Below are 27,457 nucleotides of genomic sequence, written 5' to 3'. Positions count from 1 at the left end.
AATTGGTATTGTTAATGTTATTACATTTTCCTGGCAAATATGGTCTATTAATGAAATGAATTACTGGACATTTTTTGCAATTACAACCTTTGTTCTTTGAAAAGAATAATTGAACAGGACATGCCTCCTGCTGTCCAAATACAAAACAAATGAATTAACTGTGTTGACCATCACACTGGCCAATCTCAAACAAAGTGATTCTACACCAGTCTTCTTTAATCTATTTTTTTTAATAAATTGTGACTAAAATTTGTAAATTTCTTTCATTTAATTGGTATATCAAAATCCATTACAATATTTTAACAACTAGTTTCTGTAAATTATAACAGGCATTGAAAACTTTTTAATCTTATTAAAATCAACAGTACAAAGCAAGTTGATTTTGTTTGATTTTGTTCCAACCATCCACAAATGAAGACAGCACAGTGAGGGTAAAGCTTCAACTTGTTTAATGCTATTCTGATATGAACATATTATTTCTTATGTTTAATTTTGAGACTTACAAGTACAACTTATTTATATAAGCTGATAAGCATTTAGATTGAACATTTCAAATTTAATGGAAATTGTTTGGCTTTCCTGAAAAGCTATAATGTTCAAACTTATCAGGTCAGCAGTTTATGCCATTCAACAAATATTGTAACATTTCAACTTTGAACTTATACTGATTTACCAACAAACAAATAACTCTAATGTTACACTCTGATATCAACAGAAATGTCAAAAAATATTCAACAAAATGTAAACTAACAAATACACTCATCTGCATGCTATGTCAAAATATCTGACAAAAGTTTTTAAACACCAAAAAAAAGTTTCATATTGTGGATTCATTATTATTTGTTGGATACCATGTTTCGTGAATATCCTTGGTAAACGTCTTCCACAAAATTAAGAAATGTTTAAGACCAATAAGAAAAGTCCCAGCACTTTCAAAGGAATTTTATTTTCTGATATCATGCAATATTGAACTCTAAGGTATATTAAAAAAAGAAGTCCATAAAATCAGACAAAATGAAATGTTCTACAATATCAACTAACAGAACAAATGGGAAACAATTGTCATATTCCTGACTTTGAACAGCTCTGACAATGCTGTGTAACAACTGATTTTATAGCTAGCTTAAACTCACATAATGACAGTTGTTTATAGTTTCGTTATATTGACAAAATTGGCTGAAAAAAAATTAATAAACACTTTTGAAAGTCAATATAGTCTAAATAGACAAGGTAATAATATGCTTGATTGCATGCATTGAATTTTTCCTATTAATTAATGTCCTTCCTAAGGTATTTCTCTTTTAAAGAAATAATGAAAATGTTTCGAAAATTTCATATAAAACATGAATATAATATATATTCTAATAGGATAGTGTTTCATGCATATTCAAGACTTACCTTCATAAACTGTTTATCATTATTATCAATTTGCATGTCAATTTTGCTTATTTCATATGTTAAAGCAATACATTCAGTAATAATTATTGCAATTAATTTCATTTGGGATGTTGGAAGGGCCAAAATATGACACACTGAATTTAAACCAATGCTTTTCTGTATTACAATATCCCTTCACAAAATTATCATTAATTATAGTAGAATTGGTTAAAAGTATAAGGTAAATACTATAATTCCTCCATACAAAAACATTTTAATTTGTTTTAAATAAATAAGTAGTATCACATAGTTAACCTTATTCTAAATTAAATATCCCATCATCTATTCATCTAATAAGTAATTAAAACATAGCCAATCAGATGAAATAAATTCAATATATCATTAAAGCATTTGTGGACCTCTAGTTGTCTTTAGGTTTTAATGTTCTCTTAGGTAAATGTCTCTTTTACCCTTCATCTCTCTTTATTCATACCAATGGAAACAAAATAGTTAATTCATATATGACCTAATAATAATTTGCTTTTTTAATGATGAACAGACTGGAGAATTTCTGCATGAGCTTTAAGTATACTCTCTGTCCCCTGAAGGACAGGGTCCCCTTCTGAACCCACAAAATCTTCTAGTTGATTGACATATGACTGTTGGTGGTGCTGACCAGCAGATGAAACAACTATACCACTATCCACCATAGCATCATTATCATCTTGTAGTGTCACTTGAACTGGAACCAATTCTTCCACAGATATACAGGGTCCTACACCAGACACCATGGCTCCATGCACACCCATACCACTCATTGCTGTCACCTGCAGTGGTAGTGCATCACCATCTGTGGCTCCTTCAACAGATGCCACATGTACCGGTAACATAGTTCCTCGCTGTGTTTCTATAATTGTTATTGGCATTGAAGTTACATTTGAAGATAACATTTGTGCTGTTGATGTTGGTAAAAGATGTGTCTGAAATTCTGATTGGCCAGCATGGGGATTCTGTATGTGCACTGTTACATATTGCTGATTTAGCAAATTTTCTGGTGGTATGACCTTGACACAGAAATCCTGTTTATCCACAGAAGACACGTCACCTTCCATTAATCTATCAGGTGGATTCATCTGCTGCTGAAAATCTTGTTCTGGTTTTATACTGAAATCTTCTTCATGTGGTTGAATGATAATTCGACCTCGACTTTGAGTATTCTGCATTTCAGCTGGATCCTGTTCTTGAGCAGCTTCAGTGCTTTGAATTTCCTCTTCCCTACTCTGATCATGACTGACTACAGTTCTATTTCTTCTTTTTCTTGTATTTATTTCTGACGCCTTATTTAAAGAATCTTTAGTGACTGTAATCATACGTTTCTTAGGCCTCCCAACTTTCCTTCTGTTTCTATGTCTATATACATATACACGTGTCTGACCAGGTTTTAATGGTTGACATTTATGATCTTTGAATGTCTTCGGTCTCCAGAATCCCTTACCACAGGACTCACACTTAAATTTGTAATCTGCTGCATGTCCACGTTCATGCTCCCTTAGATGTGGTCTACGACTAAATGTTTTTCCACAGTCTTTACATTCAAAAGGTCTAACACCACTATGTGTGATGATGTGGGCCTTTAACTTGTCAGGTCTATTGAACTCTTTATCACAACCTGAAGATAAATAAGAAATTATCTTTAAAAATTTTGGTGTAAAGACATTCTTCCAACATCAAAAGTTATTGTGATAAATGGTGGCTGGTGGCAAATAAAGGATCATAAAAGATCAGAGTTCCAATGTCCCCCACATTGTACATATTTAATCTATCCAAGGTACAAGGGCAATAACTAAATAAAACACTTTTTTTTGTAGCGCTAACAAGGCCATTTTCAATAAATTTAATATTTCCAAGGGGCATAACTCTTTTTCAAAAAGTTGATCGGCCACCATTATAAAACTTGTCCGAGATATTGCTGATATTAACCTATAGTATAACCTGTGAGAGCGCTAACAAGACCAGACGGATGGACACACAGACAGACACACGGACGGACGCCTGGTATTTCCATGTCCCCTGCAATGCTTTAAGCAGGGGACAATAATCAGAAAAACAGTTTTCGGACATAAATAACTAGACATTGTAATCAATTTTCTGACATACATAACTAGACATTGTAACCAGTTTTCTGACATAAATCACTAAACACTGAAACCAATTTTCCAACATAAATCACTAGACATTGTAACCATTTTTCTAACATAAATCACTAGACATTGTAACCAGTTTTCCAACATAAATCACTAGACATTGTTACAATTAAAGTTAAACATAAAAGATAAAGTTAAAACAACACAATATAAACACAATACTACTTATTTTATAAGTGACAAAGTCCACTAATGGTTGTATTATTACACTTTGCTTTTATTTTTTTTACTGTAACAAATTTAGACTATGCAGTACACTGTCCCAAGATTTGCATGAATGTTGACTGACAATGAGGTATTTTTCAGTTTTCACAACAATTTATGTACTATTTGTTCTTAATTTCAGCAGTGGAATGATAACAGCAGAATGCATTGAGTGTGTAGGTAAAGGTATAATCTTTGGTTAGCTTGCTTGTTTGCTGAACCGTGAAGTCATCTTTAGGTTAGGTATACTACCCTCCTTTCGGAGTAGTCTAGTCCTACAGACCGATAGATTGCAATTGGTTATCTGTCGGACTAGCCTACTCTTAAAGGAGGATAGTTTACCAAACATAATAATGACTTCACGGTTCAGCTAGCAAGCAAGCTAACCAAAGATATTCCCTTTACCTATACACTCTATGCATTCTGCTGTAAAAGAAATACATTATTCATGTGCCTGTCCCCAGTCAGAAACCTGTAGTTCAGTGTTTGTCATATTTTTTTGTAATTTTTCTCGTTTGAATTGTTTAACATTTTTCATGTCAGGTCATTTATAGCAACTATATGGTACAAGTTTTTCTCATTGTTGAAGGCTGTAAACGCCTAAAATTGCTTCATCCACATCAATCAAACTCTGGTAAATAGTTGTCGCATTGACAATCATACCCCATTTCCTTATTTTTATACATACACATAAATAAGACAACTTGAAAAAGGCTGGTTTCAACTAAAAAAAGGAAGACTGATAAGCACAGCTCCACTTTCATGTCTTCTCATCTATTTTCTCGCAATGACTCAAGTTTATCTGGCTGATTGTTTTTGTAATAGTGTACAATGTCAGTTTCATTTGTACAACTTCATAGCTGTAGTGGTGGAGGAAACCTAACCTTTGGAAACTTGCTACAATGCCTATCACATAGATATCGTAACTACAACTATGAGTGAAATTCCCCCAAAAAATCTCCCTTCCCCCAATACTATTTGTATTGAAGTAATTAACTTTGATTATCTTCCCTTTAACATATTGGACAGGGATTATATATTCCTTGATGCTCATCCTCAGAGTGTTCTATAACTGTGTAAAGTTTTAATATCTATATTGTTGTTTAGGTAGGGTTGTGCTCACAAGGCACATGGATAGATACAGTTTGATAGATGGACAGATTGATAGATGGACAAACAGACATTGAGACAGTTAGACCGACAGGACGATTCCTATTTACTCCCAACAAAAATTGGTTTGTGGGTAATATAAAAACTATGTTTTGTAAACAGATTTTACAGATTTTTCCTGAAAAGTATTGGCTATTTTGTACCGATTTTACAGATTTTTCCTGAAAAGTATTGGCTATTTTGTACCTATTTTTTTGTAATCAAGTCAATGATTCAAAAAAGTATCTATTTCTACTACAAACCTGTATAACTTTTGAATGGGCATTTAAACCTTTTAGCAGTGTCATGTATAGTCATGTGACGTTTGAGTTTGTCTTTCCTGTTGAATGAAGCTCCACACTGCTGACAAGAAAATGGTTTCTCTCCACTGTGTATCATCAGATGCATTTTAAGGTAATGTTCTGCTTTAAACCTCTTCTGACAGATATTACACTGGAACTGACCTGAAAAATATTATCAGGCATGTGTTTCCTGTAATCTATTCAAAATTGTGACTCATTAATATGTTAATTAGAGATTTTTTGTATGCATCTTACTTCTTTGTTATGTGCAATTAATGTTGGCTGATATGCCTTCTGTGGGTTTTATGACTAAGAAGAAAGAAATCTGGTACTTGTAAATGGTATTAGTAAATATGAAACTTTTTAAGTGTTTCTATCTTTTATAGTCACCCTTATATATACATTTCAAGTACTTAATCAATTAATGTCAAATCATCAATAAATTGTGGAAGGGTATCTGCTTTGAGAGAAAAAAGAGAGTTAAAAGACTAGAACTATCATAAAGTCTACAGTTACAAGGACTTTATTCCAATAGAAATAAAAATTATCCTGATATATCTTAACAGAGGACACCAGGATTGAACATAAACAAGGATTGAGAGCAAACTGTATTTTCTGTATTTTGAAGGCGCTTTCAGACTTATTTGACCTGCCATGTTCTGTCTATTTTCCAATCTATCAAAGACCATAACTCCTGACCTGAAACAATGAAAATCATCAACATGGAACTCGACCATTATTTTGTCATCAGTAACAGCATAATAAAATTTACAGAGCATTGGTTCAAGGGTTCAAAAGTAATTGCACGGAATCAACATAAAGTGCCATTTTCCAATATATCAAGGACTAGTGTTGGATAATCGTTGAAATTACCAACCAATTATCTATTACTATTGGTTGACAGCAACCAACCGACAATCGCATACATTGCATCATTATACCTTGCCCTTTTTTTTTAAATGAAATCATGCATTTAGTCACATTGTACATGTCTATTCCATATCATTGCAGAGTTTTATATGTTCATATTTGATCTTTTGTTTCCTTTTCATATTTTATTTAGCAATTAAAACAGTGAATCAATTATTAGAATCCAGATTCAGATTGAACATATTTTGTCTTATAATTACAACATTTATAATTATTACCAACAATGACACTAAAATTTCTAAATTTCAATGGTATTACTCACATTATAATTTCAAATACATAGCTGTATAAAACAAACGATCAATCTGTAAAGACAATGCTTTTACCATGTTTATAAAGAAAGAAATTGCTTATGTCTTTGATTATAGCATGTTTGACATTGTTATTGTCTTCGACTGCTATTTTTTCTTACAATTTGTTTGACTGTGCATGTAAAATGCAAACCGGAAACAGACCGGAAGTTGATATGATAAAAGTCCGGAAACTATAACGACAATAGATTGAACAAAATCCCAATCGATTATCAACATTGCCAGGCCCAACCAACTGATTTCCAACTTATTCTGATCATCGAAACAATACAATCAAGGACCATAACTCCTGAAAAGTGAAAATTGTCAATATCAAACTTGACCTCCATTTTGTCATCAGTATCAACTTATTAAGATCTGAAAAGCATTGGTTAAATGGTTCATAAGTTATTGCACGGAAACTGATGGCTTCATAAGTTATTGCACAGAAACTGATGGCAGCCACCCTCCCTCCTGCTGTACTTAACCATTTTAACAACCAGATTTTTCCTTCAGAAAACCTGGTTAATAAAAGAGATGCAACATGAATGCCACTAAGACAAATATTAACCAAAACACTTGTTAACAAAAATGTATTACATAATTTTTTAACCACATCAACTGGCAGTGATTGACTTTTAATTATATGCTTTATTAATTTACCACATTTATTTTTATAATTGATCATACTGACAACCCATATCCTCCTCCTAACTAAATAATTTGGTCTTATAAAGTAAATACTGTTGAATTTTAAATATTTGCATATTGTCAAAATTTGGAAAATAGTAGATGTTGCCTATTTTACTGTTTTGACAAATGGAGTCAATTTATCTTCGCGCAGTCAGAGGTCAGAGCTTTTCATTTCATTATTTTCTAATCCATTAGGCAATATCATTCACAAAAAAAACAGATTCATAGCAAGGATAAAAATCAAGGCTTTTAAAACAGTTAACCTTGAGATTCATGACATGATTTAGGGAGAAAAGATACCAATGGGGCAATCAAAAACTACAAGACTAAGTAAAACAGACAATACAATGACCAAAAGAAAACACAAAAAAGTCCACAAAATGATGAATAGTAGTTTCTACTCCACTTGTGACACCAGTAGAGTTTCTACTGTTATTTTTTGCGAATTTTACATATGAAGTAATGACAGGTTAAACTATTTCTAATGTGAGAAGTAAAAATTCAAAGTCCATAGTTTACCTTCAGATCCATGAGATGGTAAATGACGCCTGAGATATCTCTCACAAGTAAAAACTTTTTCACAATAAGGACAGGGATGAGAGTGTGAGGAAGTAGCCATGTGATGTTCTAATGCCTCAGGTGAAGAATATTTGTTCATGCACTTGGTACACTGGAAATGTCTGCAAAGTAAAACTGTATAGCTAAAACATCTATGCTATTTCAGTAAAATTGCATTAATAGCTTTTATTGCTAAACTTTTTTTAAAATATTTCTTAATACATTCACATTTTTTTTTCCCTAATATCAAACTTGTATACTGACAACAATTTTCCTGTTTTGTTGAGAAATCATTTGTTCACGGGTTCTAATACTGTCATTGAAGATTTCCACATAATATATCAATATATGGATACAGTGCAGGCGATTTGGTGTCACGATATCTCAGTAGCATGAGTTCGAATCCCGGCGAGGGAAGAACAAAAAATTTGTGAAAGCAAATTTACAGATCTAACATTGTTGGGCTGATGTTTAGACGAGTTATATATATATATATATATATATATATATATTGCTTACATCCAGATAGCAAGGATCTCTATGGATGAAAATTTAACAATGGAGGAACTTTTACCATAACAAAACCCCGCATCTATGGTGTGGCGTGAGTATCTCATTCCTCCATTTCTATGTAAGGAATAGTGAACAGACTGATATATTGCTTATTATATTTATTTCATTACAGAATAACCAATATTTTCATTAATTATCATTTGTAACCATTCCAATGTCAAGCCTGCATGGCTCCCCCTTAGTCAAGAATGATCACAATATGTCCTTAAGGTTATCTTGTTATTTTGGTAATTGTTTATAACTAAAAAATCTTGGGGATTTTTTTTCACTGCCAAATTCAGAAGTCATGAACCAGTATCGACGATTTGCAGCATCAACAAGAAGTTTAGAACCCCTTTTGTTAAACGTTGAAGAAAGATTTGGAGGGCAAATGTTTACAACTTAAATGGTTTTAATGACTTTGAATTGCAAATTTCATAGAAATAGACTATGCAACATGCATCTTTCCATTCTGAATGTAAACCAGATGTATTACTTTAATTGTAAAGATTATTTGATCATTTGACGATGACGGAAGATATTTTAACAATGGCGGTGCGCCATAAAAAAACAGGTCATGGAGATCCCTGAGGTAGTTTGAACTCTGGTATATAGTTGTCTCAATAGCAATCAAACTACATCTCTTAGTTTTTATATAGTATACAAAGGCAATCTGTTGGTTATTTGCATTTGCGGTTTTGATTAACAATAGAAATTTGATAGTATAATCAAATCTGTAGTTGATTATTCAACCTTAATCCTTCTGAACTTCTGATATCTGATTCTATAATTATCAAGACATTAAATTACTCAATTCTTACAATGTGATTGTGGACAGACAGAAACCATTCTATAAATTATGTTAACGCTGTCAAATGGGAGTATAAAATTGGATTTTAAAGACTACAAGGATTTCAATTCATTTATGCTAAATGATTAGTACATAAGGTGTATACTTATTTCATACAAACCTAAAATGTTGAGAACTAGGGTTAAATGGGATGTTTAGTGTATTCTAGTATAAACTACGGTATGTTTATAGAAAACCCAGAACAATATTTATTTTGCAGTTAAGATTCGAGTTGTGTGCATCCTTAAGTACACCAACATTATGCAACTCCGGGACCAGTTGTTACATGGTGATTTTGATACAAGCTGTGTGTAAACTCCAGTCTACCAAGTTTATTCAAACCTTGTCCAGTTAATTTGTAATTTCTGTACAATCTGTGTGTACTGGTATACAAGTTAATACATACCTTGGACCAGGTTTTATACTGGAGGATTTTGATACAAGATTTTTTAGTGTACACCAAGTCTATACAAACATTTGAACAGATTTTATTGGGTAATTTAAGTACAAGCTGTATGTATTGGTGTTCAAGTTTACACAAACCTTTGACCAGATTAATCTTAAGGATTTTGATAAAAGCTTTGCGTGCACCCATTTTATACAAACTTTATACAAACCTTGGACCAGGTTTAACTGGATGATTGGGATATAAACTGTGCGTGTACTGGTGTACACCGAGTTCATAAAGTGATGAGAAGAATTTATTACACATGTGACATCTATACTGTAGTTCATTCTCATGTGATTTAACATGCTGTAGAAAGGCATCTAAATCTTTAAAGCTGAGACTGCAATCTTTCTGTACACATTTGTACACCTAAAAGAGAATATAGAACAGATGTAGTATACAATTATCTGGAATAATATACAACATATGGCAGATTCCATATAAGAAATTGAAATGTCTGTCAAAATGAATAAATAAATAAAAATAATAATTACTGTTATTTTAAAGATAATCTGTGGATGTTTTGAGGAATAATGATGTTAGAAGAAATTATAAAAATAATTTTTGGATATGATTGTTTCCGTTTAAAGTAGAAATGATTAAAACAAGTTGAAAAAATGCAAAAATTTTGACAGAATTAACTCCCATTTTTTTACACAATGTTTATGTGTTGCAATGCTTTATGTTGACACTTGTATACTAGTATTTACTAGTGTAGTCTGGTTATTCAAACATCCCTGTTCCCAAATTTGTTACTTTTTTTAGTCAAAAACATCTGTGATATATATTTTTTTTCACTTTCAAATATCTTGCTTTATAGCTCAGTGTCTGTCAATAAATCTTATGTCAGGAACATCACTGTAAAAACTTTCAAAATCATTGTAGGTTCCAATATATGCCAGTTAACCCAAAATTTTTGTTTCAAGTCGGGTAATTGAACTGTGTAAGTTTACCCACAATCATGACAACTGTTGTATCTAACCCATTTTCACACATATATATTCCAGTAGAGTAAGATTTTTAATGCCTAACAAAAAATCAAAAAATTAGAAATTCTTTTTTTATACAGACAATGATAGGAATTTCTATGATTAGATTTTAATTAAATGTTTAACAGCTGCCAAACTTTATGTTGTCACAAGGTTATAATTCACTAACTACCTCTTTAATTGCACCTTAGAAAGGTTGAACCAGTAAGGTAATAATTTTATAGGACAATCAATTCAAAACAATTTGAAGCTCATAATGCATAACTGTCAGAAGAGAGAGATCCCATGTCTATATTAGTAAACCATCTTATTTTATTCAAAAAGTAAAAGACAATAATATCAAAGACACGGTGCTATAATCCAACAATTAAAGACAATATTATCTATTATCAAAGAAGGGATCCCTCAGAAGTAAAAGTGAATAACAAATTCAAATATTATAGATCTTCCAACTAAAATTCAAACTCTACAAGCTAGGGCTTATAAACCTAAAAATCTGAGAGAAAATTTAATAATCATACGTACATGCTATATCAAATTAACAGCATTAGATACTAACTTTAAAGATTTTAAGAATACAAGATATTCAAAGATATTTTTTCTGCAAAATACTTTACAATTCACTAATATAAGGTATTTCCTTTATTTACCTGTTCACTTTTATGTTTAATCATGTGTGTTTTTAACTGGAAGTATGATTTGAACTTCTCATTACAATACTGGCAAATATATGAATTATCTATCACCAAAAGTTTCTTTTTGTCTCCTTCTCCCTGGACCTGAAAAAACAAAATGCAGAAAAATATGTTCTCTTTCTGGACCTGAAAATTTTCACATGCATAAAAAACGTGTTATTAAACTTTCCTTTTTGTTTCCTTGCTTCTGAACCGGATTAGAGAAAAATCATTTTCATTTTTTCTAATAACACAAAAAGTACCAATTCTTTTTCATCAGATTAACATTTAGAAAAAAAAAGTATCTGTTTTATACTAGAGGACATTTATAGTCTAGATTTTATCCTACACGTAAAACAAATGATGAAAGCTGATATAACAGAAATAAACAAACAATAAAATGCTTCGCTGGGCGCAGCTTGATACGACCGCAGAGGTCGAACCCTGAACAGTTGGGGCAAGTATGGACACAACATTCAAGCTTGATACAGCTCTGAATTTGGATTGTGATTAAATATTTGACACAGCATAGGTTTCTGACACAGAAAGAATGTGGTCTAAGAACTTCATTTTTTTTAATTTACCTATTATGGTCCAATGTCCAAAATCAAAATACATGGTTAGATTCAGCATATCAAAGAACCCCATATATTCAATTTTTGTTGAAATCAAACAAAGTTTAATTTTGGACCCCAACTTGGACAAACTTGAAAACTGGTCCCATAATCAAAAATCTAAACACATGTTTAGATTCAGCATATCAAAGTACCCCAAGAAATCAATTTTTGTTAAAATCAAACTAAGTTTAATTTTGGACCCTTTGGACCTTAATGTAGACCAATTAAAAAAAACGGGACCCAAAATAAAAATCTAAAAACACGGTTAGATTTGGCATATCAAAAAACCCCAATAATTCAATTTTTGATGAAATCAAACAAAGTTTAATTTTGGACCCTTTTGACCTCAATATGAACCAATCTGATAGCGGGCCCACAAATAAAAAATCTAAAAACATGGTAAGATTCAGCATATCAAAGAACCCCATATATTCAATTTTTGTTGAAATCAAACAAAGTTTAATTTTGGACCCCAATTTGGATCAACTTGAAAACTAGGCCAAAAATCTAAAATCTAAATACATGTTTAGATTCAGCATATCAAAGAACCCGATATATTCAATTTTTGTTGAAATCAAACAAAGTTTGAATTTGGACCCCAACTTGGACCAACTTGAAAACTGGTCCCATAATAAAAAATCTAAACACATGTTTAGATTCAGCATATCAAAGAACCCCAAAAATTCAATTTTTGTTAAAATCAAACTAAGTTTAATTTTGGACCCTTTGGACCTTAATGTAGACCAATTTAAAAAACGGGACCCAAAATTAAAAATCTAAATACACGGTTAGATTTGGCATATCAAAGAACCCCAATAATTAAATTTTTGATGAAATCAAACAAAGTTTAATTTTGGACCTTTTTGACCTCAATATGAACCAATTTGATAGCGGGCCCACAAATAAAAAATCTAAATACATGGTAAGATTCAGCATATCAAAGAACCCCATATATTCAATTTTTGTTGAAATCAAACAAAGTTTAATTTTGGACCCAATTTGGACCAACTTGAAAACTGGGCCAAACATCTAAAATCTAAATACATGTTTAGATTCAGCATATCAAAGAACCCGATATATTCAATTTTTGTTGAAATCAAACAAAGTTTAATTTTGGACCCCAACTTGGACCAACTTGAAAACTGGGCCCATAATCAAAAATCTAAACACATGTTTAGATTCAGCATATCAAAGTACCCCAAGAAATCAATTTTTGTTAAAATCAAACTAAGTTTAATTTTGGACCCTTTGGACCTTAATGTAGACCAATTTAAAAAACGGGACCCAAAATTAAAAATCTAAATACACGGTTAGATTTGGCATATCAAAGAACCCCAATAATTCAATTTTTGATGAAATAAAACAAAGTTTAATTTTGGACCCTTTTGACCTCAATATGAACCAATTTGATAGCGGGGTCTACAAATAAAAAATCTAAATACATGGTTAGATGCAGCATATCAAAGAACCCCATATATTCAATTTTTGTTGAAATAAAACAAAGTTTAATTTTGGACCCCAATTTGGACCAACTTGAAAACTGAGCCAAAAATCAAAAATCTAAATACATGTTTAGATTCAGCATATCAAAGAACCCCATATATTCAATTTTTGTTAAAATCAAACAAAGTTTAATTTTGGACCCTTTGGACCTTAATGTAGACCAATTTGAAAACTGGACCCAAAATTAAAAATCTAAATACACGGTTAGATTCGGGAAAACAAATAAATAAATGTGGTCAAAGATTTTACAAATCTAATGCGCGATACTGGTCTTCCTTTATAAATATGCATTTCTTTAAACATAATTTAAAAGCAGTGTAAGGGAAGTAACCAAAGCGTTGTATTTGGATTACCTCCCTTACACTGTTTTAAATTATCTTAATTGTTCATTAACCATTACTTTATACATAATTTAAAAGCAGTGTAAGGGAGATAATTTCAATGATGTATTTGATTTATCTCCCTTACACTGCTTTAAATTATGTTTTGTACTAAAGTATTTGTCCATTAATGAGGACAACCTTGTTTTTCCCCCTTTTTTGCCCCTAATTCTTAAACGGTTTGAGCAATAACCCCCCAAACCAAATCCTAACCATCCCTTTGTGGTATGGAAACTTGTAGTATAATTTCAGAGAGATCCATAGTTATTGTCTGGAATCTAGAAAATGCTTATTTTTGACCACTTTTTGGCCCCTAATTCCTTAACTGTTGGTACCATAACCCCCAAAATCAATCCCCACCTTCCTTTTGTGGTATTGAACCTTATGGTAAAATTTCATAGAGATCCATTCACTTAAACTAAAGTTAGAGTGCGAAAACTAATGCGTCTTCGGACGACGACGCCGACGCCAACGTCATACCAATATATGACCACAAAAATTTTTTTGCGGTCGTATAAAAAATAAGAAAGCAAACAGGTTGAAAGAATTACTCTGTGTATATGGGAGATAATCCTTCATTTCACATTAATACTCTCCATTTTGTAACCATTTTGATTAAAATATCCACATTTTCATGCCAACACAAAGGTACTCTTAAAGTAACTAGCCTGGTGATACTCTCATTGAAGTACTGTTACCTAACGAAATTAATGACAGCCTTGTGTGAATTGCCTTAAATTTCATTAAGAGCAGCTGATATTCAGTCATTAAAGGAATATATTAGCATTCTAGATTGAAATAAGCCTGTTAATTGTTTCTGATAAATATTCTAAAAATAAATTCAACATTATTAATGAGAAAGTACATTTGTCCATGTTATATATTTTTTTTATTTGTTTTGAAAGCTAATAACAACTAATAAACAAATCAAATTCTTCGAGACTAAAGTATATATAAACATCCAATGTATCAAGTGTAAAGAAGTCATATATATTCTGAGAAAACCATAACCTTGTGCAATGTCACAATATAAGTACATAACATCAGAAGGATGTAGGACCATAAACTTTAATATTTAATTTCGTATTAATTTATCAAAAACAAAATCGGTTGATTGTGGGGCATATGAAACCTCACAATTAGTTACAAAATGTGGAATCTCTTAAAGTTGTATTATGGGCTACAATAACTGTCCTTTTTAGATCAGGAAGCCTAATTAAATTCAATAATTTTAAGTTTATTTGTTCATTTGTTAATTAATGAATTATAGAAGAATCATCAATCGAATTTTCTTACAGTGAGAAAAAAAATACTTTTTCATACATCAAAACAGCTTTAAGATAATCAGTAAATCTTATAGTTGTTCCTTTTAAATGCTGGCTATTTCCCCCTTATTTCACAACTTGTCATCAATTTTTTTTCTAATTACTTTCTTTACCAATTCTTTGAACCTCTTCAAATTATAACCAGCTATCCACAAATAATAAAAGCTTACAGTGTGATGGTCTTCTTCTGGTTCTACCTCGGAGGTTGGTGGTGGTGGTGTTGGTTCTACTGGAACCTCTATCTGTTGTACCTGAGTTGGTGATTGCTGAGGTAAGGTGGAACCAGCACCTGTTGGCCATACCTAAGGAAGACAAAAAAATTAGAAATAATGAGATAGTTTCATCACTGTGTGCTATTTATCAAGGAATATTCACACAGTCCTGTGTTTCCATTTCAAGTAATTTTAAAAATTCAAACTAAAATATATTAGTAAGCTATGTTCTATTCTTTATACAAATAACAAGGAAAGGCACTTTAACCCATACAAGAGTTGTCCAATGCAAAACATAAGCTGTGTGTTGTAAAGTGTTTTTATACAGTGGAATCTCTTGAAGTCAAAGTAGTAATATTAAAAAAAAATGTTTCTTTGAAAAATATCGACAAGTTATGCAAGGCACCAATAAAAATCCTGTTTTTCTATGTTTTTTTTTATTCTAACCAGTCATTCTCGGCTGATACAAAATCTCTCTATCACTTTACCCTAAAATTCAAAGTATAACAAGATAAAGACAGAAAAAAAAAATTCCAATACTGAAATCATATTTTTCATACTCTACATGTTGAAATCAATCAGAATGGCATAATTGCTATTTGTTATCACCTTTCATGATTGATCATTGGAAAATGGTGAATGTTATCACCTTTCATGATTGATAAAGGGGAATGGTGAATGTTATCACCTTTCATAATTGATAAAGGGGAATGGTGATTGTTGTCACCTTTCATGACTGATCATGGGGAAATGGTGATTGTTGTCACCTTCCATGTTGACCAAGGGGGAAATTGTGTCTATTAAACATATTCTATCATAGAAAAATTATGGAACAAGAACACCTATGAAATTTATTTAAAAAAGACTGGACTTCAATAGACAGTTGGTAGTGGCTAAAGAAAAAGTAGAAGGATAAGTTGAATACAAGCATGTATACTCCCAAAATCTGTTTAGTTCATATGTAGTACATCTTCATAAACATTCTATATGTACTGTTTTGTCCATAAAATTGTCTTTTAGAATTATCAGTGCAGATTGATTTGAATAAAGACAAGTGTTCAACATTAATATAAAAGGTAAATTATCAAAATTTCTAAGGGGTTCCGCTGAACCTTGTGTCTCGCCTGCAATTACTGCTGTCAGTGTAAAAGTGTAATGTTGACTTAAAAAGGGAGTCCATTTATCAGTAAAATACAGAATTTTAAAAAAAAATTCAAACTTTTTCTTTAGATGCTATTTTTTGGTCTTGAAGAATCATGAGAATAGCTTCAGTCCAATTTTCATAATAATCCTTGAAGGTTTATAAATTTATAACGGTCAAAAAAATTTAGTCCCAGACTGTCTTTAAATGTTAACTGTAAAAAACTAAGTCCATCTATCAGAAAAATACTGAAAATGAAAAAAAAATATTTTTTAAAAGTTTGCTTCAGGCATTATCTCTTAATCATTAAAAAGCTTCTGCCTAAGACCCTGTTCACACTAGGACATTTGGATTGATTTAAACTAGATCGGTTCACTTTAGATCAATTTAAGCCCAATGTGAACGCTTTGAATCGATCTTGAATCAGTCTAAACTAAAACAGGTAGTTTAGTTTGAATCGATTTAAATTGAACAGATCTAACTTTAAATGTGAACGCAGAGATCGATCTAAACTAGTACGATTGAATCGAAAATAATTTGTGCTCAGGTATGGCGGCAAAATTACACGTGTAATTGATGACCGACATAAAACAGCTGACAATTAACGAACAACAGTATCAACATTTGAACTTGTAATTCAAGTGAAACAATAACTTCATCCATTATTTTTTTTGCAAGTGTGTGTATCAACACATTAATTTGATTAAATAATTCTATTTATGCACAGTGTTTACACATTCACTGGTAATTAGGTCAGATAGATTGCATTTTACTTGTAGTGTGAACGCAGTCCTTCAGATTAGCCCGATAGAGATCATTAGGATTAAAGATAATGTGAACGCTAACTGGTTTTATTTAGATCGATTAAAAAAATGCTAGTGTGAACAGGGTCTAAGTTTCATAAAATTCTACATGTATGAAGGTTTGGCAAAGTAATTGATGTGTAACAAACTTTAACCCCAGACTGTATCTACTTGTTAACTGTAAACAAAATCTAAGTCCATTTATCAGTAAAATACGGGAATATGAAAATATTTTTTTTTTAATTTTGCTCTGGATACTGTATTTTGGTCATTAAACAAGCTTTTGTCCAAATTTCATAAAATTCCATGAAGGTTTGACAAAGTTATTGGTGACTGATAAACTTTAACATCAGACTGAGCCTGAGTGTTAACTGTAATAAAACTAATTCCATTTATTAGTAATATATGGAAAAATGAAAATAACAAAATTTTCACTCTGGATACTGTCATTTGGTTGTAAACAAGCTTCTGTCCAAATTTCATAAAATTCCATGAATGTTTGACAAAGTTATTGACGACTGAAAAACTTTGACCTCAGATTAAATCTGAATGCTAACTGTAAAAAAAACTAATTCCATTTATTAGTAAAATATGGAAAAATTAATATAAATATTTTCAAAATTTTGTTCTGGATACTGTAAACATAAACAAGCTTCTGCCCAAATTTCCTAAAATTCCATGAAGGTATGACATGATGTCTAAAAAAAATTTAACCACAGACAAGCCTAAATGTTGAAGCCGCAGATGGCTTCTAGGATCGCTATGTATCGCTTTTGCAACAAAAATGTAAAAAAAAATAAATGGGGAATGTGTCCATGGGACACAGATGATGCCCCCCCTTACATATTACATTATAAAGAGACATAACTCAAGAAATGTAAAAGTGACGCCACCAATATTCAAACTTGATCTGTGCTTTGTGGTAATTAACATTGTGTATAAGTTTCATAACATTTGGTTGAGGCAAACTAAAGTAAGAGAACAGAAACGAATATTTTAGCAATTTTTCCATTTGTAAAGGAGCATAACTCTAGAACGATATAAGTGACGCCACCTAAATTCAAACTTGATCTGTTTTTAATGGTAATAAACATTATGTATAAGTTTCATAACATTTAGTTGAGGCAAACTAAAGTTAGAGAATGGAAATGAAAAATTCAGCAATTTTTCCATATGTAAAGGACATAACTCTAAAACGGTAAAAGTGACACCACCAATATTCATATTTAATCAGTGTCTTGTGGTAGTAAGCATTGTGTATAAGTTTCATAACATTTGGTTGAGGCAAACTAAAGTTAGAGAACGGAAACGAAAAATTCAGCAATTTTTCCATTTGTAAAGGGGCATAACTCCAGAACGGTAAAAGTGACGCCACCAAAATTCATACTTGATCTGTGTTTTGTGGTAATAAGCATTGTGTATAAGTTTTAGAACATTTGGTTGAGGCAAACTAAAGTTAGAGAATGGAAACCAATTTTGGGACGTACGTTCGTACGTACAGATGGACAAGGGTAAAACTTAATGCCCCCTCCGCTACGGCGGGGGCATCAAAACAGGTAAGAAGATGTTTCTTACAAACTTGAATAAGATTAAAGGTTAAGTAAGTGTGATCCCCTTAACTTGGACTAATCCAGGTTCGACTGTATAAGAATTCTGAGCAAAGGCCCATTCAAGTACAACTACAGATTTGTATGACATACCTTGTGTGTTGACATGTGTTTTTTTACATTAGATTTCTGAGCAAAGGCACGTCCACACACAATACACTGAAATGGTTTCTCTCCTGTGTGAGCTCTAATGTGTTGTTGTAAATCAAAGTTTTTAGCGAATGCTTTGTCGCAGTACTGACATCGTAACTTTTTCTTATCTTCAGATTCGCCAGGTTTTTTTCTCCTTAAGATGGCTGGATCTTCATGAGAGGATGCATTATTAACCATGCTGGCTTGTGCTGATTTCCTACCTGAAGTGTATCAATGTAAAAATTAGTCATTTTTATGCAACCAAGACATGAAAGGAAAACCCTACTGTGGAAGTGTTGAAAAATTTGATTCATATGCCCTGGAAAGTCACCAATTCTCAAACTAATTTTACATTTCCACAAGTATTTTGCATTTTTTCACCCAATCAATAATTTTAAACTTAAAAAATTAACTCGAGACCATAGGAAATCCAAAATTGGCATTGATTTTTACTGTGTAATGTTAGAAACCACAAATTTAAAAGTCCATAATTCAATTATATGTTTTCAATGTTGAAAAGTTAAGATCTAAAATATAGGTGCCTAACCAAAACCAACAAATCTTGTCCACAGCAATAGTTTACTTTATCTAGGAACCTGATGTCACTGTTTGAACCTTTGTTGTCACTGATGAAATTCCCTTAGCAACTTCAATTGATTGAATTTGTGCTCTTGTCTATTGTATGATAACCTGTAGTTGTTCATATCATTATCTGTAGGTCTTTATGGATAGTTTTCTCATTGGCAATCGTACCATATCACCTTATTTTTATTTTGCTGGGTTGTTTTCTAATTAATATGTCAAACAATTTTAATGTAACCTGGATTAAATTAACTTTTACTATGTCTTTTCAATTTGATCTTTAACAATTCTGAGTTCACTACTGTTCTTACAGAAGTACAGTTGCCTTTGTCTTAATATCTGTACAAACCTGCTTTTGTTGGACTTGGTTTAGTCACAGTTGGTGCTATAGGTTTCTCTGGTAAGGAAGTAAACATGACATTCTGTAGTGGAACCTGATTGGCTGTTACAGTACTTGTAAAGGCAGAGGTAGAAGGTAGTGTGGATGTGGTATTGATGGCATTCAATATTGTAACATTAGAGGTCCGTGTGTTAAAGGGTCCAACTTGTGACAAGAGTGGTCCACTTGCTTGTAGTGCTGCACCTTGTTGCTGTGACAAATAATATTTGATTCATTCTTTGCAATAAATTTAAATGATTTCAACAATTTCAACAAATGGATGAGACTTTATCATGATCATATTACCTTTTTCACACTAATGGTGACCGAAGTGTGACCATTTAGGTACTGTGGATTCATAATTATTCGTTGGATACCCATTTTCGTGGATTATGTGGATAAAGAAAATCATGAATTTAAATGTTCCACAAAGTAAACATTTTTTAATAAATTGAATACAGACTTTGGCATATCATGAAAATACAAGTTTTCCTCAATCTACAAAAATTAGTATCCACTATAGTGGTCATATGAACCCTGCCAGACAGACATGTACACCTTATAATCATTCCATACACCACATATAGTTGACTTATTGCTCATAGTATCTGATAAACTGATAAAATCACAAAATTTATAATTGACCAATAAACCATGAAAATGAGGTCAAGGTCAAATGAACCCTGCCAGACAGACACCTCACAATTATTCCATACACTAAATATAATTGACCTATTGTTTATAATACATGTATCTGCGAAATCACAACAAGAGTGCACACGCTGAAATGTCTCACCTGCTTTACTGACCATTAATTTCCTGTTGATAGTCCTAAATATCAAAATGCTTCGCTGAGCGCAGCCTGATACGACTGCAGAGGTCGAATGCTGAACATTTGGGGCAAATTTGGACACAATATTCAAGCTTGATACTGTCTGAATTTGGATTGTGATCAAATTTTTGACATAATATAGGCTTCTGACACAAAATAAATGTGGTCAAAGATCTTATAAATTCATTGCGTAATACTGTGCAATTGAAGATTTCTTCTTGAAACTTTTCAAAAATTCGAAATTTTAAAAATTTTGAAAAAAAATATGAATCCCTTAAAAAAATTGGGGAAAATATCCCCCCCCAAGGTCAAGGTCAAATAAAATCTGCCAGACTGACATGTACATTTTAAAATATTTCCATACACCAAATATAGTTGACCTGTTGCATATAGTATTAGAAAAAAAGACCAAAACACAAAAACTTAACTTTAACACTGAACCATGAAAATGAGGTTAAGGACAGATGACATCTGACAGTTGGACATGTACATCTTACAATCATTCCATACACAAAATATAGTAGACGGAATGCTTATAGTATCTAATATATGGACTTGACCACGAAAACTTAACCTTGTTCACTGATCCATGAAATGAGGTCGAGGTCAGATGAAAACTATCTGACAGGCATGAGGACCTTGCAAGGTATGCATAAACTAAATATAGTTTATATCATATTACTCACAATAAGAGAAATATTAACATTTCAAAAAATCTTAACTTTTTTTTCAAGTAGTCACTGAACCATGAAAATGAGGTCAAGGACCATGGACATATATAATAGCAGACGGAAACTTCATATTATAAGGCATCTATATACAAAGTATTCCACCTTCTAAAATATAAAGTTATTAAGAAGTTAATTAACGCCGCCGCCACTGGATCACTATCCCTATGTCAACTTTCTGCGACAGAAGATGCAGGCTCGACAAAAACTAATAATTGTCCAATGAACCATGAAAATGAGGTAGAGGACAGATGAAACATGACAGAAAGAACTGTACACCTGACAATATTTCCATACACCAAATATAATGGCCCTATTGCTTATAGTATCTGAGAAATAGACCAAACCACAAAAACTAAACATTGTTCAATGAACCATGAAGTTGAGTTCAGGTCAGATGAAATCTGTCAGTTGGACAACCATTCCATACACCAAGTAAAGTTGACCGATTGCAGTATCTGAGATACGGACTTGACCCTGTAACTTTAACCTTGGTCACTGATCCATGGAATAAGGTTGAGGTCAGGTGAACCCTACCTGACGGACATGTAGACACTGCATGGAACCAATATACCAAATATAGTAATCCTATTACTCATAATAAGTGAATATTTCACTTAACAAAAAAACTGTAATTTTTTTTTCAAGCAGACACTGAACCATGAAAATGAGGTCAAGGACAATGGACATATGACAGGCGGAAACTTCGTAACATAAGGTATCTGCATACAAGGTATGAAGCATCCAGGTCTTCTACCATCTGAAATATAAAGCTTTAAACAAATAGTTTACGCCTTTGCTGCCGGATTGTAATACCTATGTCTCGCATACAGCGACTATCGTCACAGGCGAACCAAAAATACTTTACGGCAAAGAAACTAAACAATGAGCTTGTGAAAGGTTGCATGATCATGATGATATGTAAATAAAGATGTCCACAGTTCAGTGTATTCTACAACATGTATATAATTATCAAGTTTATTTGACAAATAGTAAATATAAATGATGATATCTCATCGATTCAAAATAGCTCAGTATAACTTACAAGTTGTATTGTAGATGCTCCTAGGGTCTGGTCAACACTGGCAAATGACATAAGTTCATCAGTTAACACCATGTTCTGTGTAAGGGGGGATTGGGACACAGTGGCATAAGCAGGCAGTGTAGCAGCTTGTGAGAATGGAGCCTACAATATTATAAAAAAACATCAGTTAACACCATGTTTTGTGTGAGGGGGAGATTAGGACACAGTGGTATAGGCAGGCAGTGTAGCAGTTTGTGAGAAGGTAGCCTACAATATAATAAAAAAAAAGTATCAGTTAACACAATTTTCTGTGTGAGGGGAGATTGGAACACATTTGCATAGGCAGGCATTGTAGCAGCTAGCAAGAATGGAGCATACAACATAATACAAATCATCAAATAACATCAGATTCTGGGTGAGGGGAGATGGTGGCACACTGGAATAGGCAGGAAGTCTGGCAACTTGTAATCATGGATCCTAGAATATAATACAAAACATCAGATAACATCAGGTTCACGCCGAGAGGTGATGGTGGAAAAATGAAAACAGAATTGCAGTCTGGTAGCTTGTAATGATGGAGCCTAGAAAATAATATATAAACGTCAGATAACACCACGTTTTTGTGAATGGACATGGTGGCACAGTGGTATAGGATGGTACATTGTAGTCTGGCAGCTTGTAATGATGCAGTTCATGTTGCGTGAGGTGAGATAGTAGCAATTAAAGGCTTATATATATTCTATGACATGGATTTGATTGCCTCTTGGTCATGTATTCTATGACATGGATTTGATTTTCCCCTCGGTCAAGTGTTCTATGACATGGATTTGATTTTCCCCTTGGTCATGTGTTCTATGACATGGATTTGATTGCCCCATTGTCATGTGTTCTATGACATGGATTTGATTGCCCCCATTGTCATGTGTTCTATGACATGGATTTGATTGCCCCCATTGTCATGTGTTCTATGACAATGGATTTGATTGTCCGCTTGGTCATGTGTTCTATGACATAGATTTGATTGTCCCTTGTTCATGTGTTCTATGACATGGATTTGATTGTCCGCTTGGTCATGTGTTCTATGACATAGATTTGATTGTCCCTTGTTCATGTGTTCTATGACATGGATTTGATTGTCCGCTTGGTCATGTGTTCTATGACATAGATTTGATTGTCCCTTGTTCATGTGTTCTATGACATGGATTTGATTGTTTCCTTGGTCATGTGTCTATGACATGGATTTGGTTGTCCCCTTGGTCATGTGTTCTATGATATGGAATTGATTGTCCTGTGACATGGATTTGATTTGGTCATGTGATCTATAACACACAATGTGTAACTAATTGTGCCAAGTAAGACGAATATGGTAAAAGTCCAATACCAATAACAAAAATGTTAATTTCATGTCCTTGGGAGTCCTGACGCAAGAGTCTGAATTTCCTTAACTGCATATACATTAGTAAAACAATAACTATATTCATGATATTAGGTACATTGTCTCTATTCCCAGCTTCCTTAGAAAAAAACATGTCTAAAGACCCATTCCAGTGCATTATCAGTCTGTGACCCATGTCAAACTGATGATGGATCTTGGATGAAAATAATATAACACTTATTTGAACATTGTGTTGTCCAATCGAAAAAGATTCTAAAAATCTTACTACAAAGTTTTTTTCACCATTAATACTTTCAGTATTAAAGTTCTGTGTAGTATGTTCAGTAGAAATTGAAAGTCTCTCATAAAATTTCAGCAACCTGAAATATGATAAAATCTAGTTAAGATATTTTACTCAAACAGGCAGTCTTACAACCAGCACAAGATGTGGGGCTCTGTTAACAGTCTGTTGTACTGAATTCTGGCTAATACAAACCTGCATGAGTTGTGGAGCTCTATTGACTGCTTGTAGTAATGAGCTGTGGTTAATAACATTCTGGCTTGCACTAAGTTGTCTCTGTAGTACACATCTAGATTGTTTATGATTGATGAAGGCTCCCAGTGTAGTAAACTGTCTTTTACACTTCCCACATTGAAAAACATCCTCTTCTTCTCCTGTAAGCCAAGGTTAAAATATAATTCAAATGACTTCCAATTTGTTTAAATCAAGATATCAAATTACCAAGGGTGATAATAGTCTATTAATGACCTTAAACTTTAAGATGACAAAAAGAATTTTACCTGAATGGCTTATAGTCAAATAAAATTATGATGCAACTTTGCAAGACATGGAACTGGTCAACAAAACAGACCAATATTAAATCTTTAACCAAGAGTTGTTTTCTTGCTCTACTAGTATTATACATCCTTTTCAATATCTATCAGTTTTCTGTACAGGATTTGGTATTTTCTGAGACAAGCACAATGTTTATGTACTAGTGGCCTGAGCAAACTCCAGTCATGGCTTGGCTATAAGCCTTTTAGACTGTAAAGAACTCATAAGACATCTCATTGATCTACAGACCAGACTAAGGTACATTTTCAAAATGATACAACCCCTTTGTGCTTTTTATTAGTGAATAAAGAGTGTGATTTCACAATGAACAAATAATTATTACCAGCATTCATTTATAGTTGCCAGTAAGTGGATTTACTTTCTTTGTAGTTTATACAGTTATTGATGTAGTCTAGGACTCTTGTATCTTATCTGTAGCCTCAACAAGCTCTCATATTAGTGTTTTTCATATAGATTGCATTTTAATGCTCTGATAATGTTGGATTTTAAAAAGATATCAGTGACATACATAGTGGCTGATTCAGGATAGGGTATGGAAGACTTACTCCCCTCTTTAACTTCAACAAAATATTAAAATATGTTTCTCCCAATTTATATGATTTTTTTGCGTACATTGTACATGTAGTAGACCAAATTTTTTCTTAAAAGTATTTTAATTATATTTTCGAGGAAAATCATGCCCTACCCTTTTTTAAAAATCCTGGATCAGCCCCTGATACATGTAAATTGCAGACAGGTTATGGTAATGTTTGGGACTATAGCAGTGTACCTGAAACCAGTTGTTTATTAAAGTGTAGTAACGGGTAAAGTGTCTGTCACTAACTACATACCTGTGGCCTGTATAGGCTCTGGTAAAGTTTGGGACTCTAACAATGACTGCACTGCTACCGCAGTCTGACTGTCCATTCCAACTACAATGTAAAACTTATCTTTGAATTAAAAGGAAAATTTGTGGAAAGAAAATCAGGAAAAAAATTCATCACCCACTTCAACAAAAAGTACTATAATCCCAGAAGTGTTGTAAATTCACCTAATAATATAATGATCATGCTTATAGGCAAACTGGAAATTTATTCAAAAAACAGCGTTTTGATAGCATTTACCTAGGCAGCAATTTTAAGGTGCTAGAGATATTAATATTTTGGGTCTTTAGCTGAATTGCCAACTTTTCAAAATCTCCATGGGGGATTTTAAGTGATGGAACTTATGCTCCTTTTTTATTGTCATAAGTGTTTTTAATCTACTACTATATTGTTTGAATGAGTATGTATGTGCTTAGATACCCTTTAAACTCATTTTATGCTGTTTTGAGGTGTTCAGTTTATAAAATAAAGAATTTCAGAATTCAGGTCAACACCTTTCATAGGATATCCCCCATAGGCAGGTCTGGAATTGTCTCTGAATAACCCTAGACTTGCTCTGAACAACCTATTGACAGTATGCAACAATCAATTTTTAATTATAATATCAAATCTTTTAAATTTTTCATGCAAACTTTTACAGGAACTTGTGTGATTTTAAGTCATAGCAGAAAAAATTGCATACAATCTTAAATATGTCGATCATGATTTAGGCTGAGGATATTTTGATAGTTGCAATATTAGCTAGGATGCCCAAGCAAAATTTAAATTACCTTGCAAGTCTTTAAAATAATTCTTTACAAAGAATAGAATGTAATGATGACATATACAAAAACAAATATGTCAGACTTTCAACGTAATCAATTTAACAGACAAAGTGAAGTTTCTGTAAAAGTCTATCAAAGTCAGTGTTTTTTTATTTGTAAACAATTGCAATTTTTTTATCAAATAAAATATCAAAAAATTGAAATATAATTAAATTTATACCCTATTAGATATGTCATATTGTGTGTATGGTATCTTTCTAATTTCCAAATAATTTCACCCTGAAACAATGTCAACCGAGTAGGACAATGTTTATGAATGACAAGTTTTAGAGTGACAGTTCAGAAACGTGAGATTGTTGTGAGCCGTTCCAACATTTTGATCAACACCCGATTGTGTAAAACTTGGGCGGGTCACCGCTTCGCTTGCTATATGGAACGAATGCAAGACAAATGGATGAAATATCATACAGCGATATAGAACATAATTAAAAGTGCTGTCCAATAGTCAAAATATCTTGCTTATCTGCGTGGGAGGGAGGTAAATAATTTTCAAAACCCAATTTTACAAGAAAGACAAGATGGCGGAACATAACGATGGAAGAGCAGAGCAAGAATCTTGTTCTTCGGATTGTCGTTGAAGTAAACCTATGTTTTAGAATATTGATGACCAGTAGAACTATATCATGATTATACATTCGATCTTAGTACCTGTGAACGTTTCTAGAAATGCATGAGCCATTTTTCATAATGATCTGCAAACTTCAGTATGCAAATTAGGCGGAAACGTATAAACGTTTTAAAGGGGAAGTAATCAATTTTATTAATTCCGCGGGAAATTTAATACGTTTATGTTGTGGTTTTTGTTTATTTTAAAAATACAAAAAACAGAGTAGGATATGTCTTAGGTTGGTTCCCTCCGTAAAATATCCAGTATGCCTTCGGAATATACAAATATTGTCAAGAATTTCAATAACGGTCGGGTACCAGTCTAGATATGTCTTTGCTGCAACAATGGAGACAAGGAAGATGAACTACATTTTCTTTTAAAATGTTCATTCTATAAATATGTGAGAGATAACCTCATTAAAAATGTTCTATTGAACAACAAATTACC

General features: G+C 32.5%; 1 protein-coding gene across 1 annotated transcript; it reads right to left on the bottom strand.

Moving 5' to 3' along the window:
* Positions 1–244: 244 nt before the first annotated feature.
* On the bottom strand, positions 245–27,131 carry LOC127701641 (zinc finger protein 341-like). The gene is made up of 12 exons (XM_052205624.1): positions 27,052–27,131; positions 25,547–25,627; positions 24,357–24,535; positions 22,507–22,647; positions 19,872–20,112; positions 18,902–19,161; positions 15,216–15,347; positions 11,197–11,325; positions 9,727–9,926; positions 7,669–7,829; positions 5,198–5,398; positions 245–3,046 (listed from the first exon to the last, which is right to left on the bottom strand). Exons 1-12 carry the CDS (start codon positions 27,080–27,082, stop codon positions 1,923–1,925), a joined length of 2,880 nt encoding a protein of 959 aa, XP_052061584.1. The 5' UTR covers positions 27,083–27,131; the 3' UTR covers positions 245–1,922.
* Between the last annotated feature and the right edge of the window lie 326 nt (positions 27,132–27,457).

The sequence above is a fragment of the Mytilus californianus genome, unplaced genomic scaffold, assembly GCF_021869535.1.
Source record: "Mytilus californianus isolate M0D057914Y unplaced genomic scaffold, xbMytCali1.0.p SCAF_5, whole genome shotgun sequence".
NCBI classification, from domain to species: Eukaryota; Metazoa; Mollusca; class Bivalvia; order Mytilida; family Mytilidae; genus Mytilus; species Mytilus californianus.
The sequence above is the reverse complement of the archived record's forward strand: the minus strand, read 5'-3'. Positions and strand labels throughout refer to the sequence as shown.

Bases quoted from the DNA above. Each gene is read 5' to 3' on its own strand.
- LOC127701641 (XM_052205624.1), bottom strand. From the start codon at position 27,082: ATGGCTCATGCATTTCTAGAAACGTTCACAG. The intron at 19,162-19,871 runs GTTTGTACAGAT...GATACACTTCAG, and splicing joins ACCAAGTCCAACAAAAGCAG to GTAGGAAATCAGCACAAGCC. The intron at 9,927-11,196 runs GTAAATAAAGGA...ATTCTCTTTTAG, and splicing joins TTAAACATAAAAGTGAACAG to GTGTACAAATGTGTACAGAA.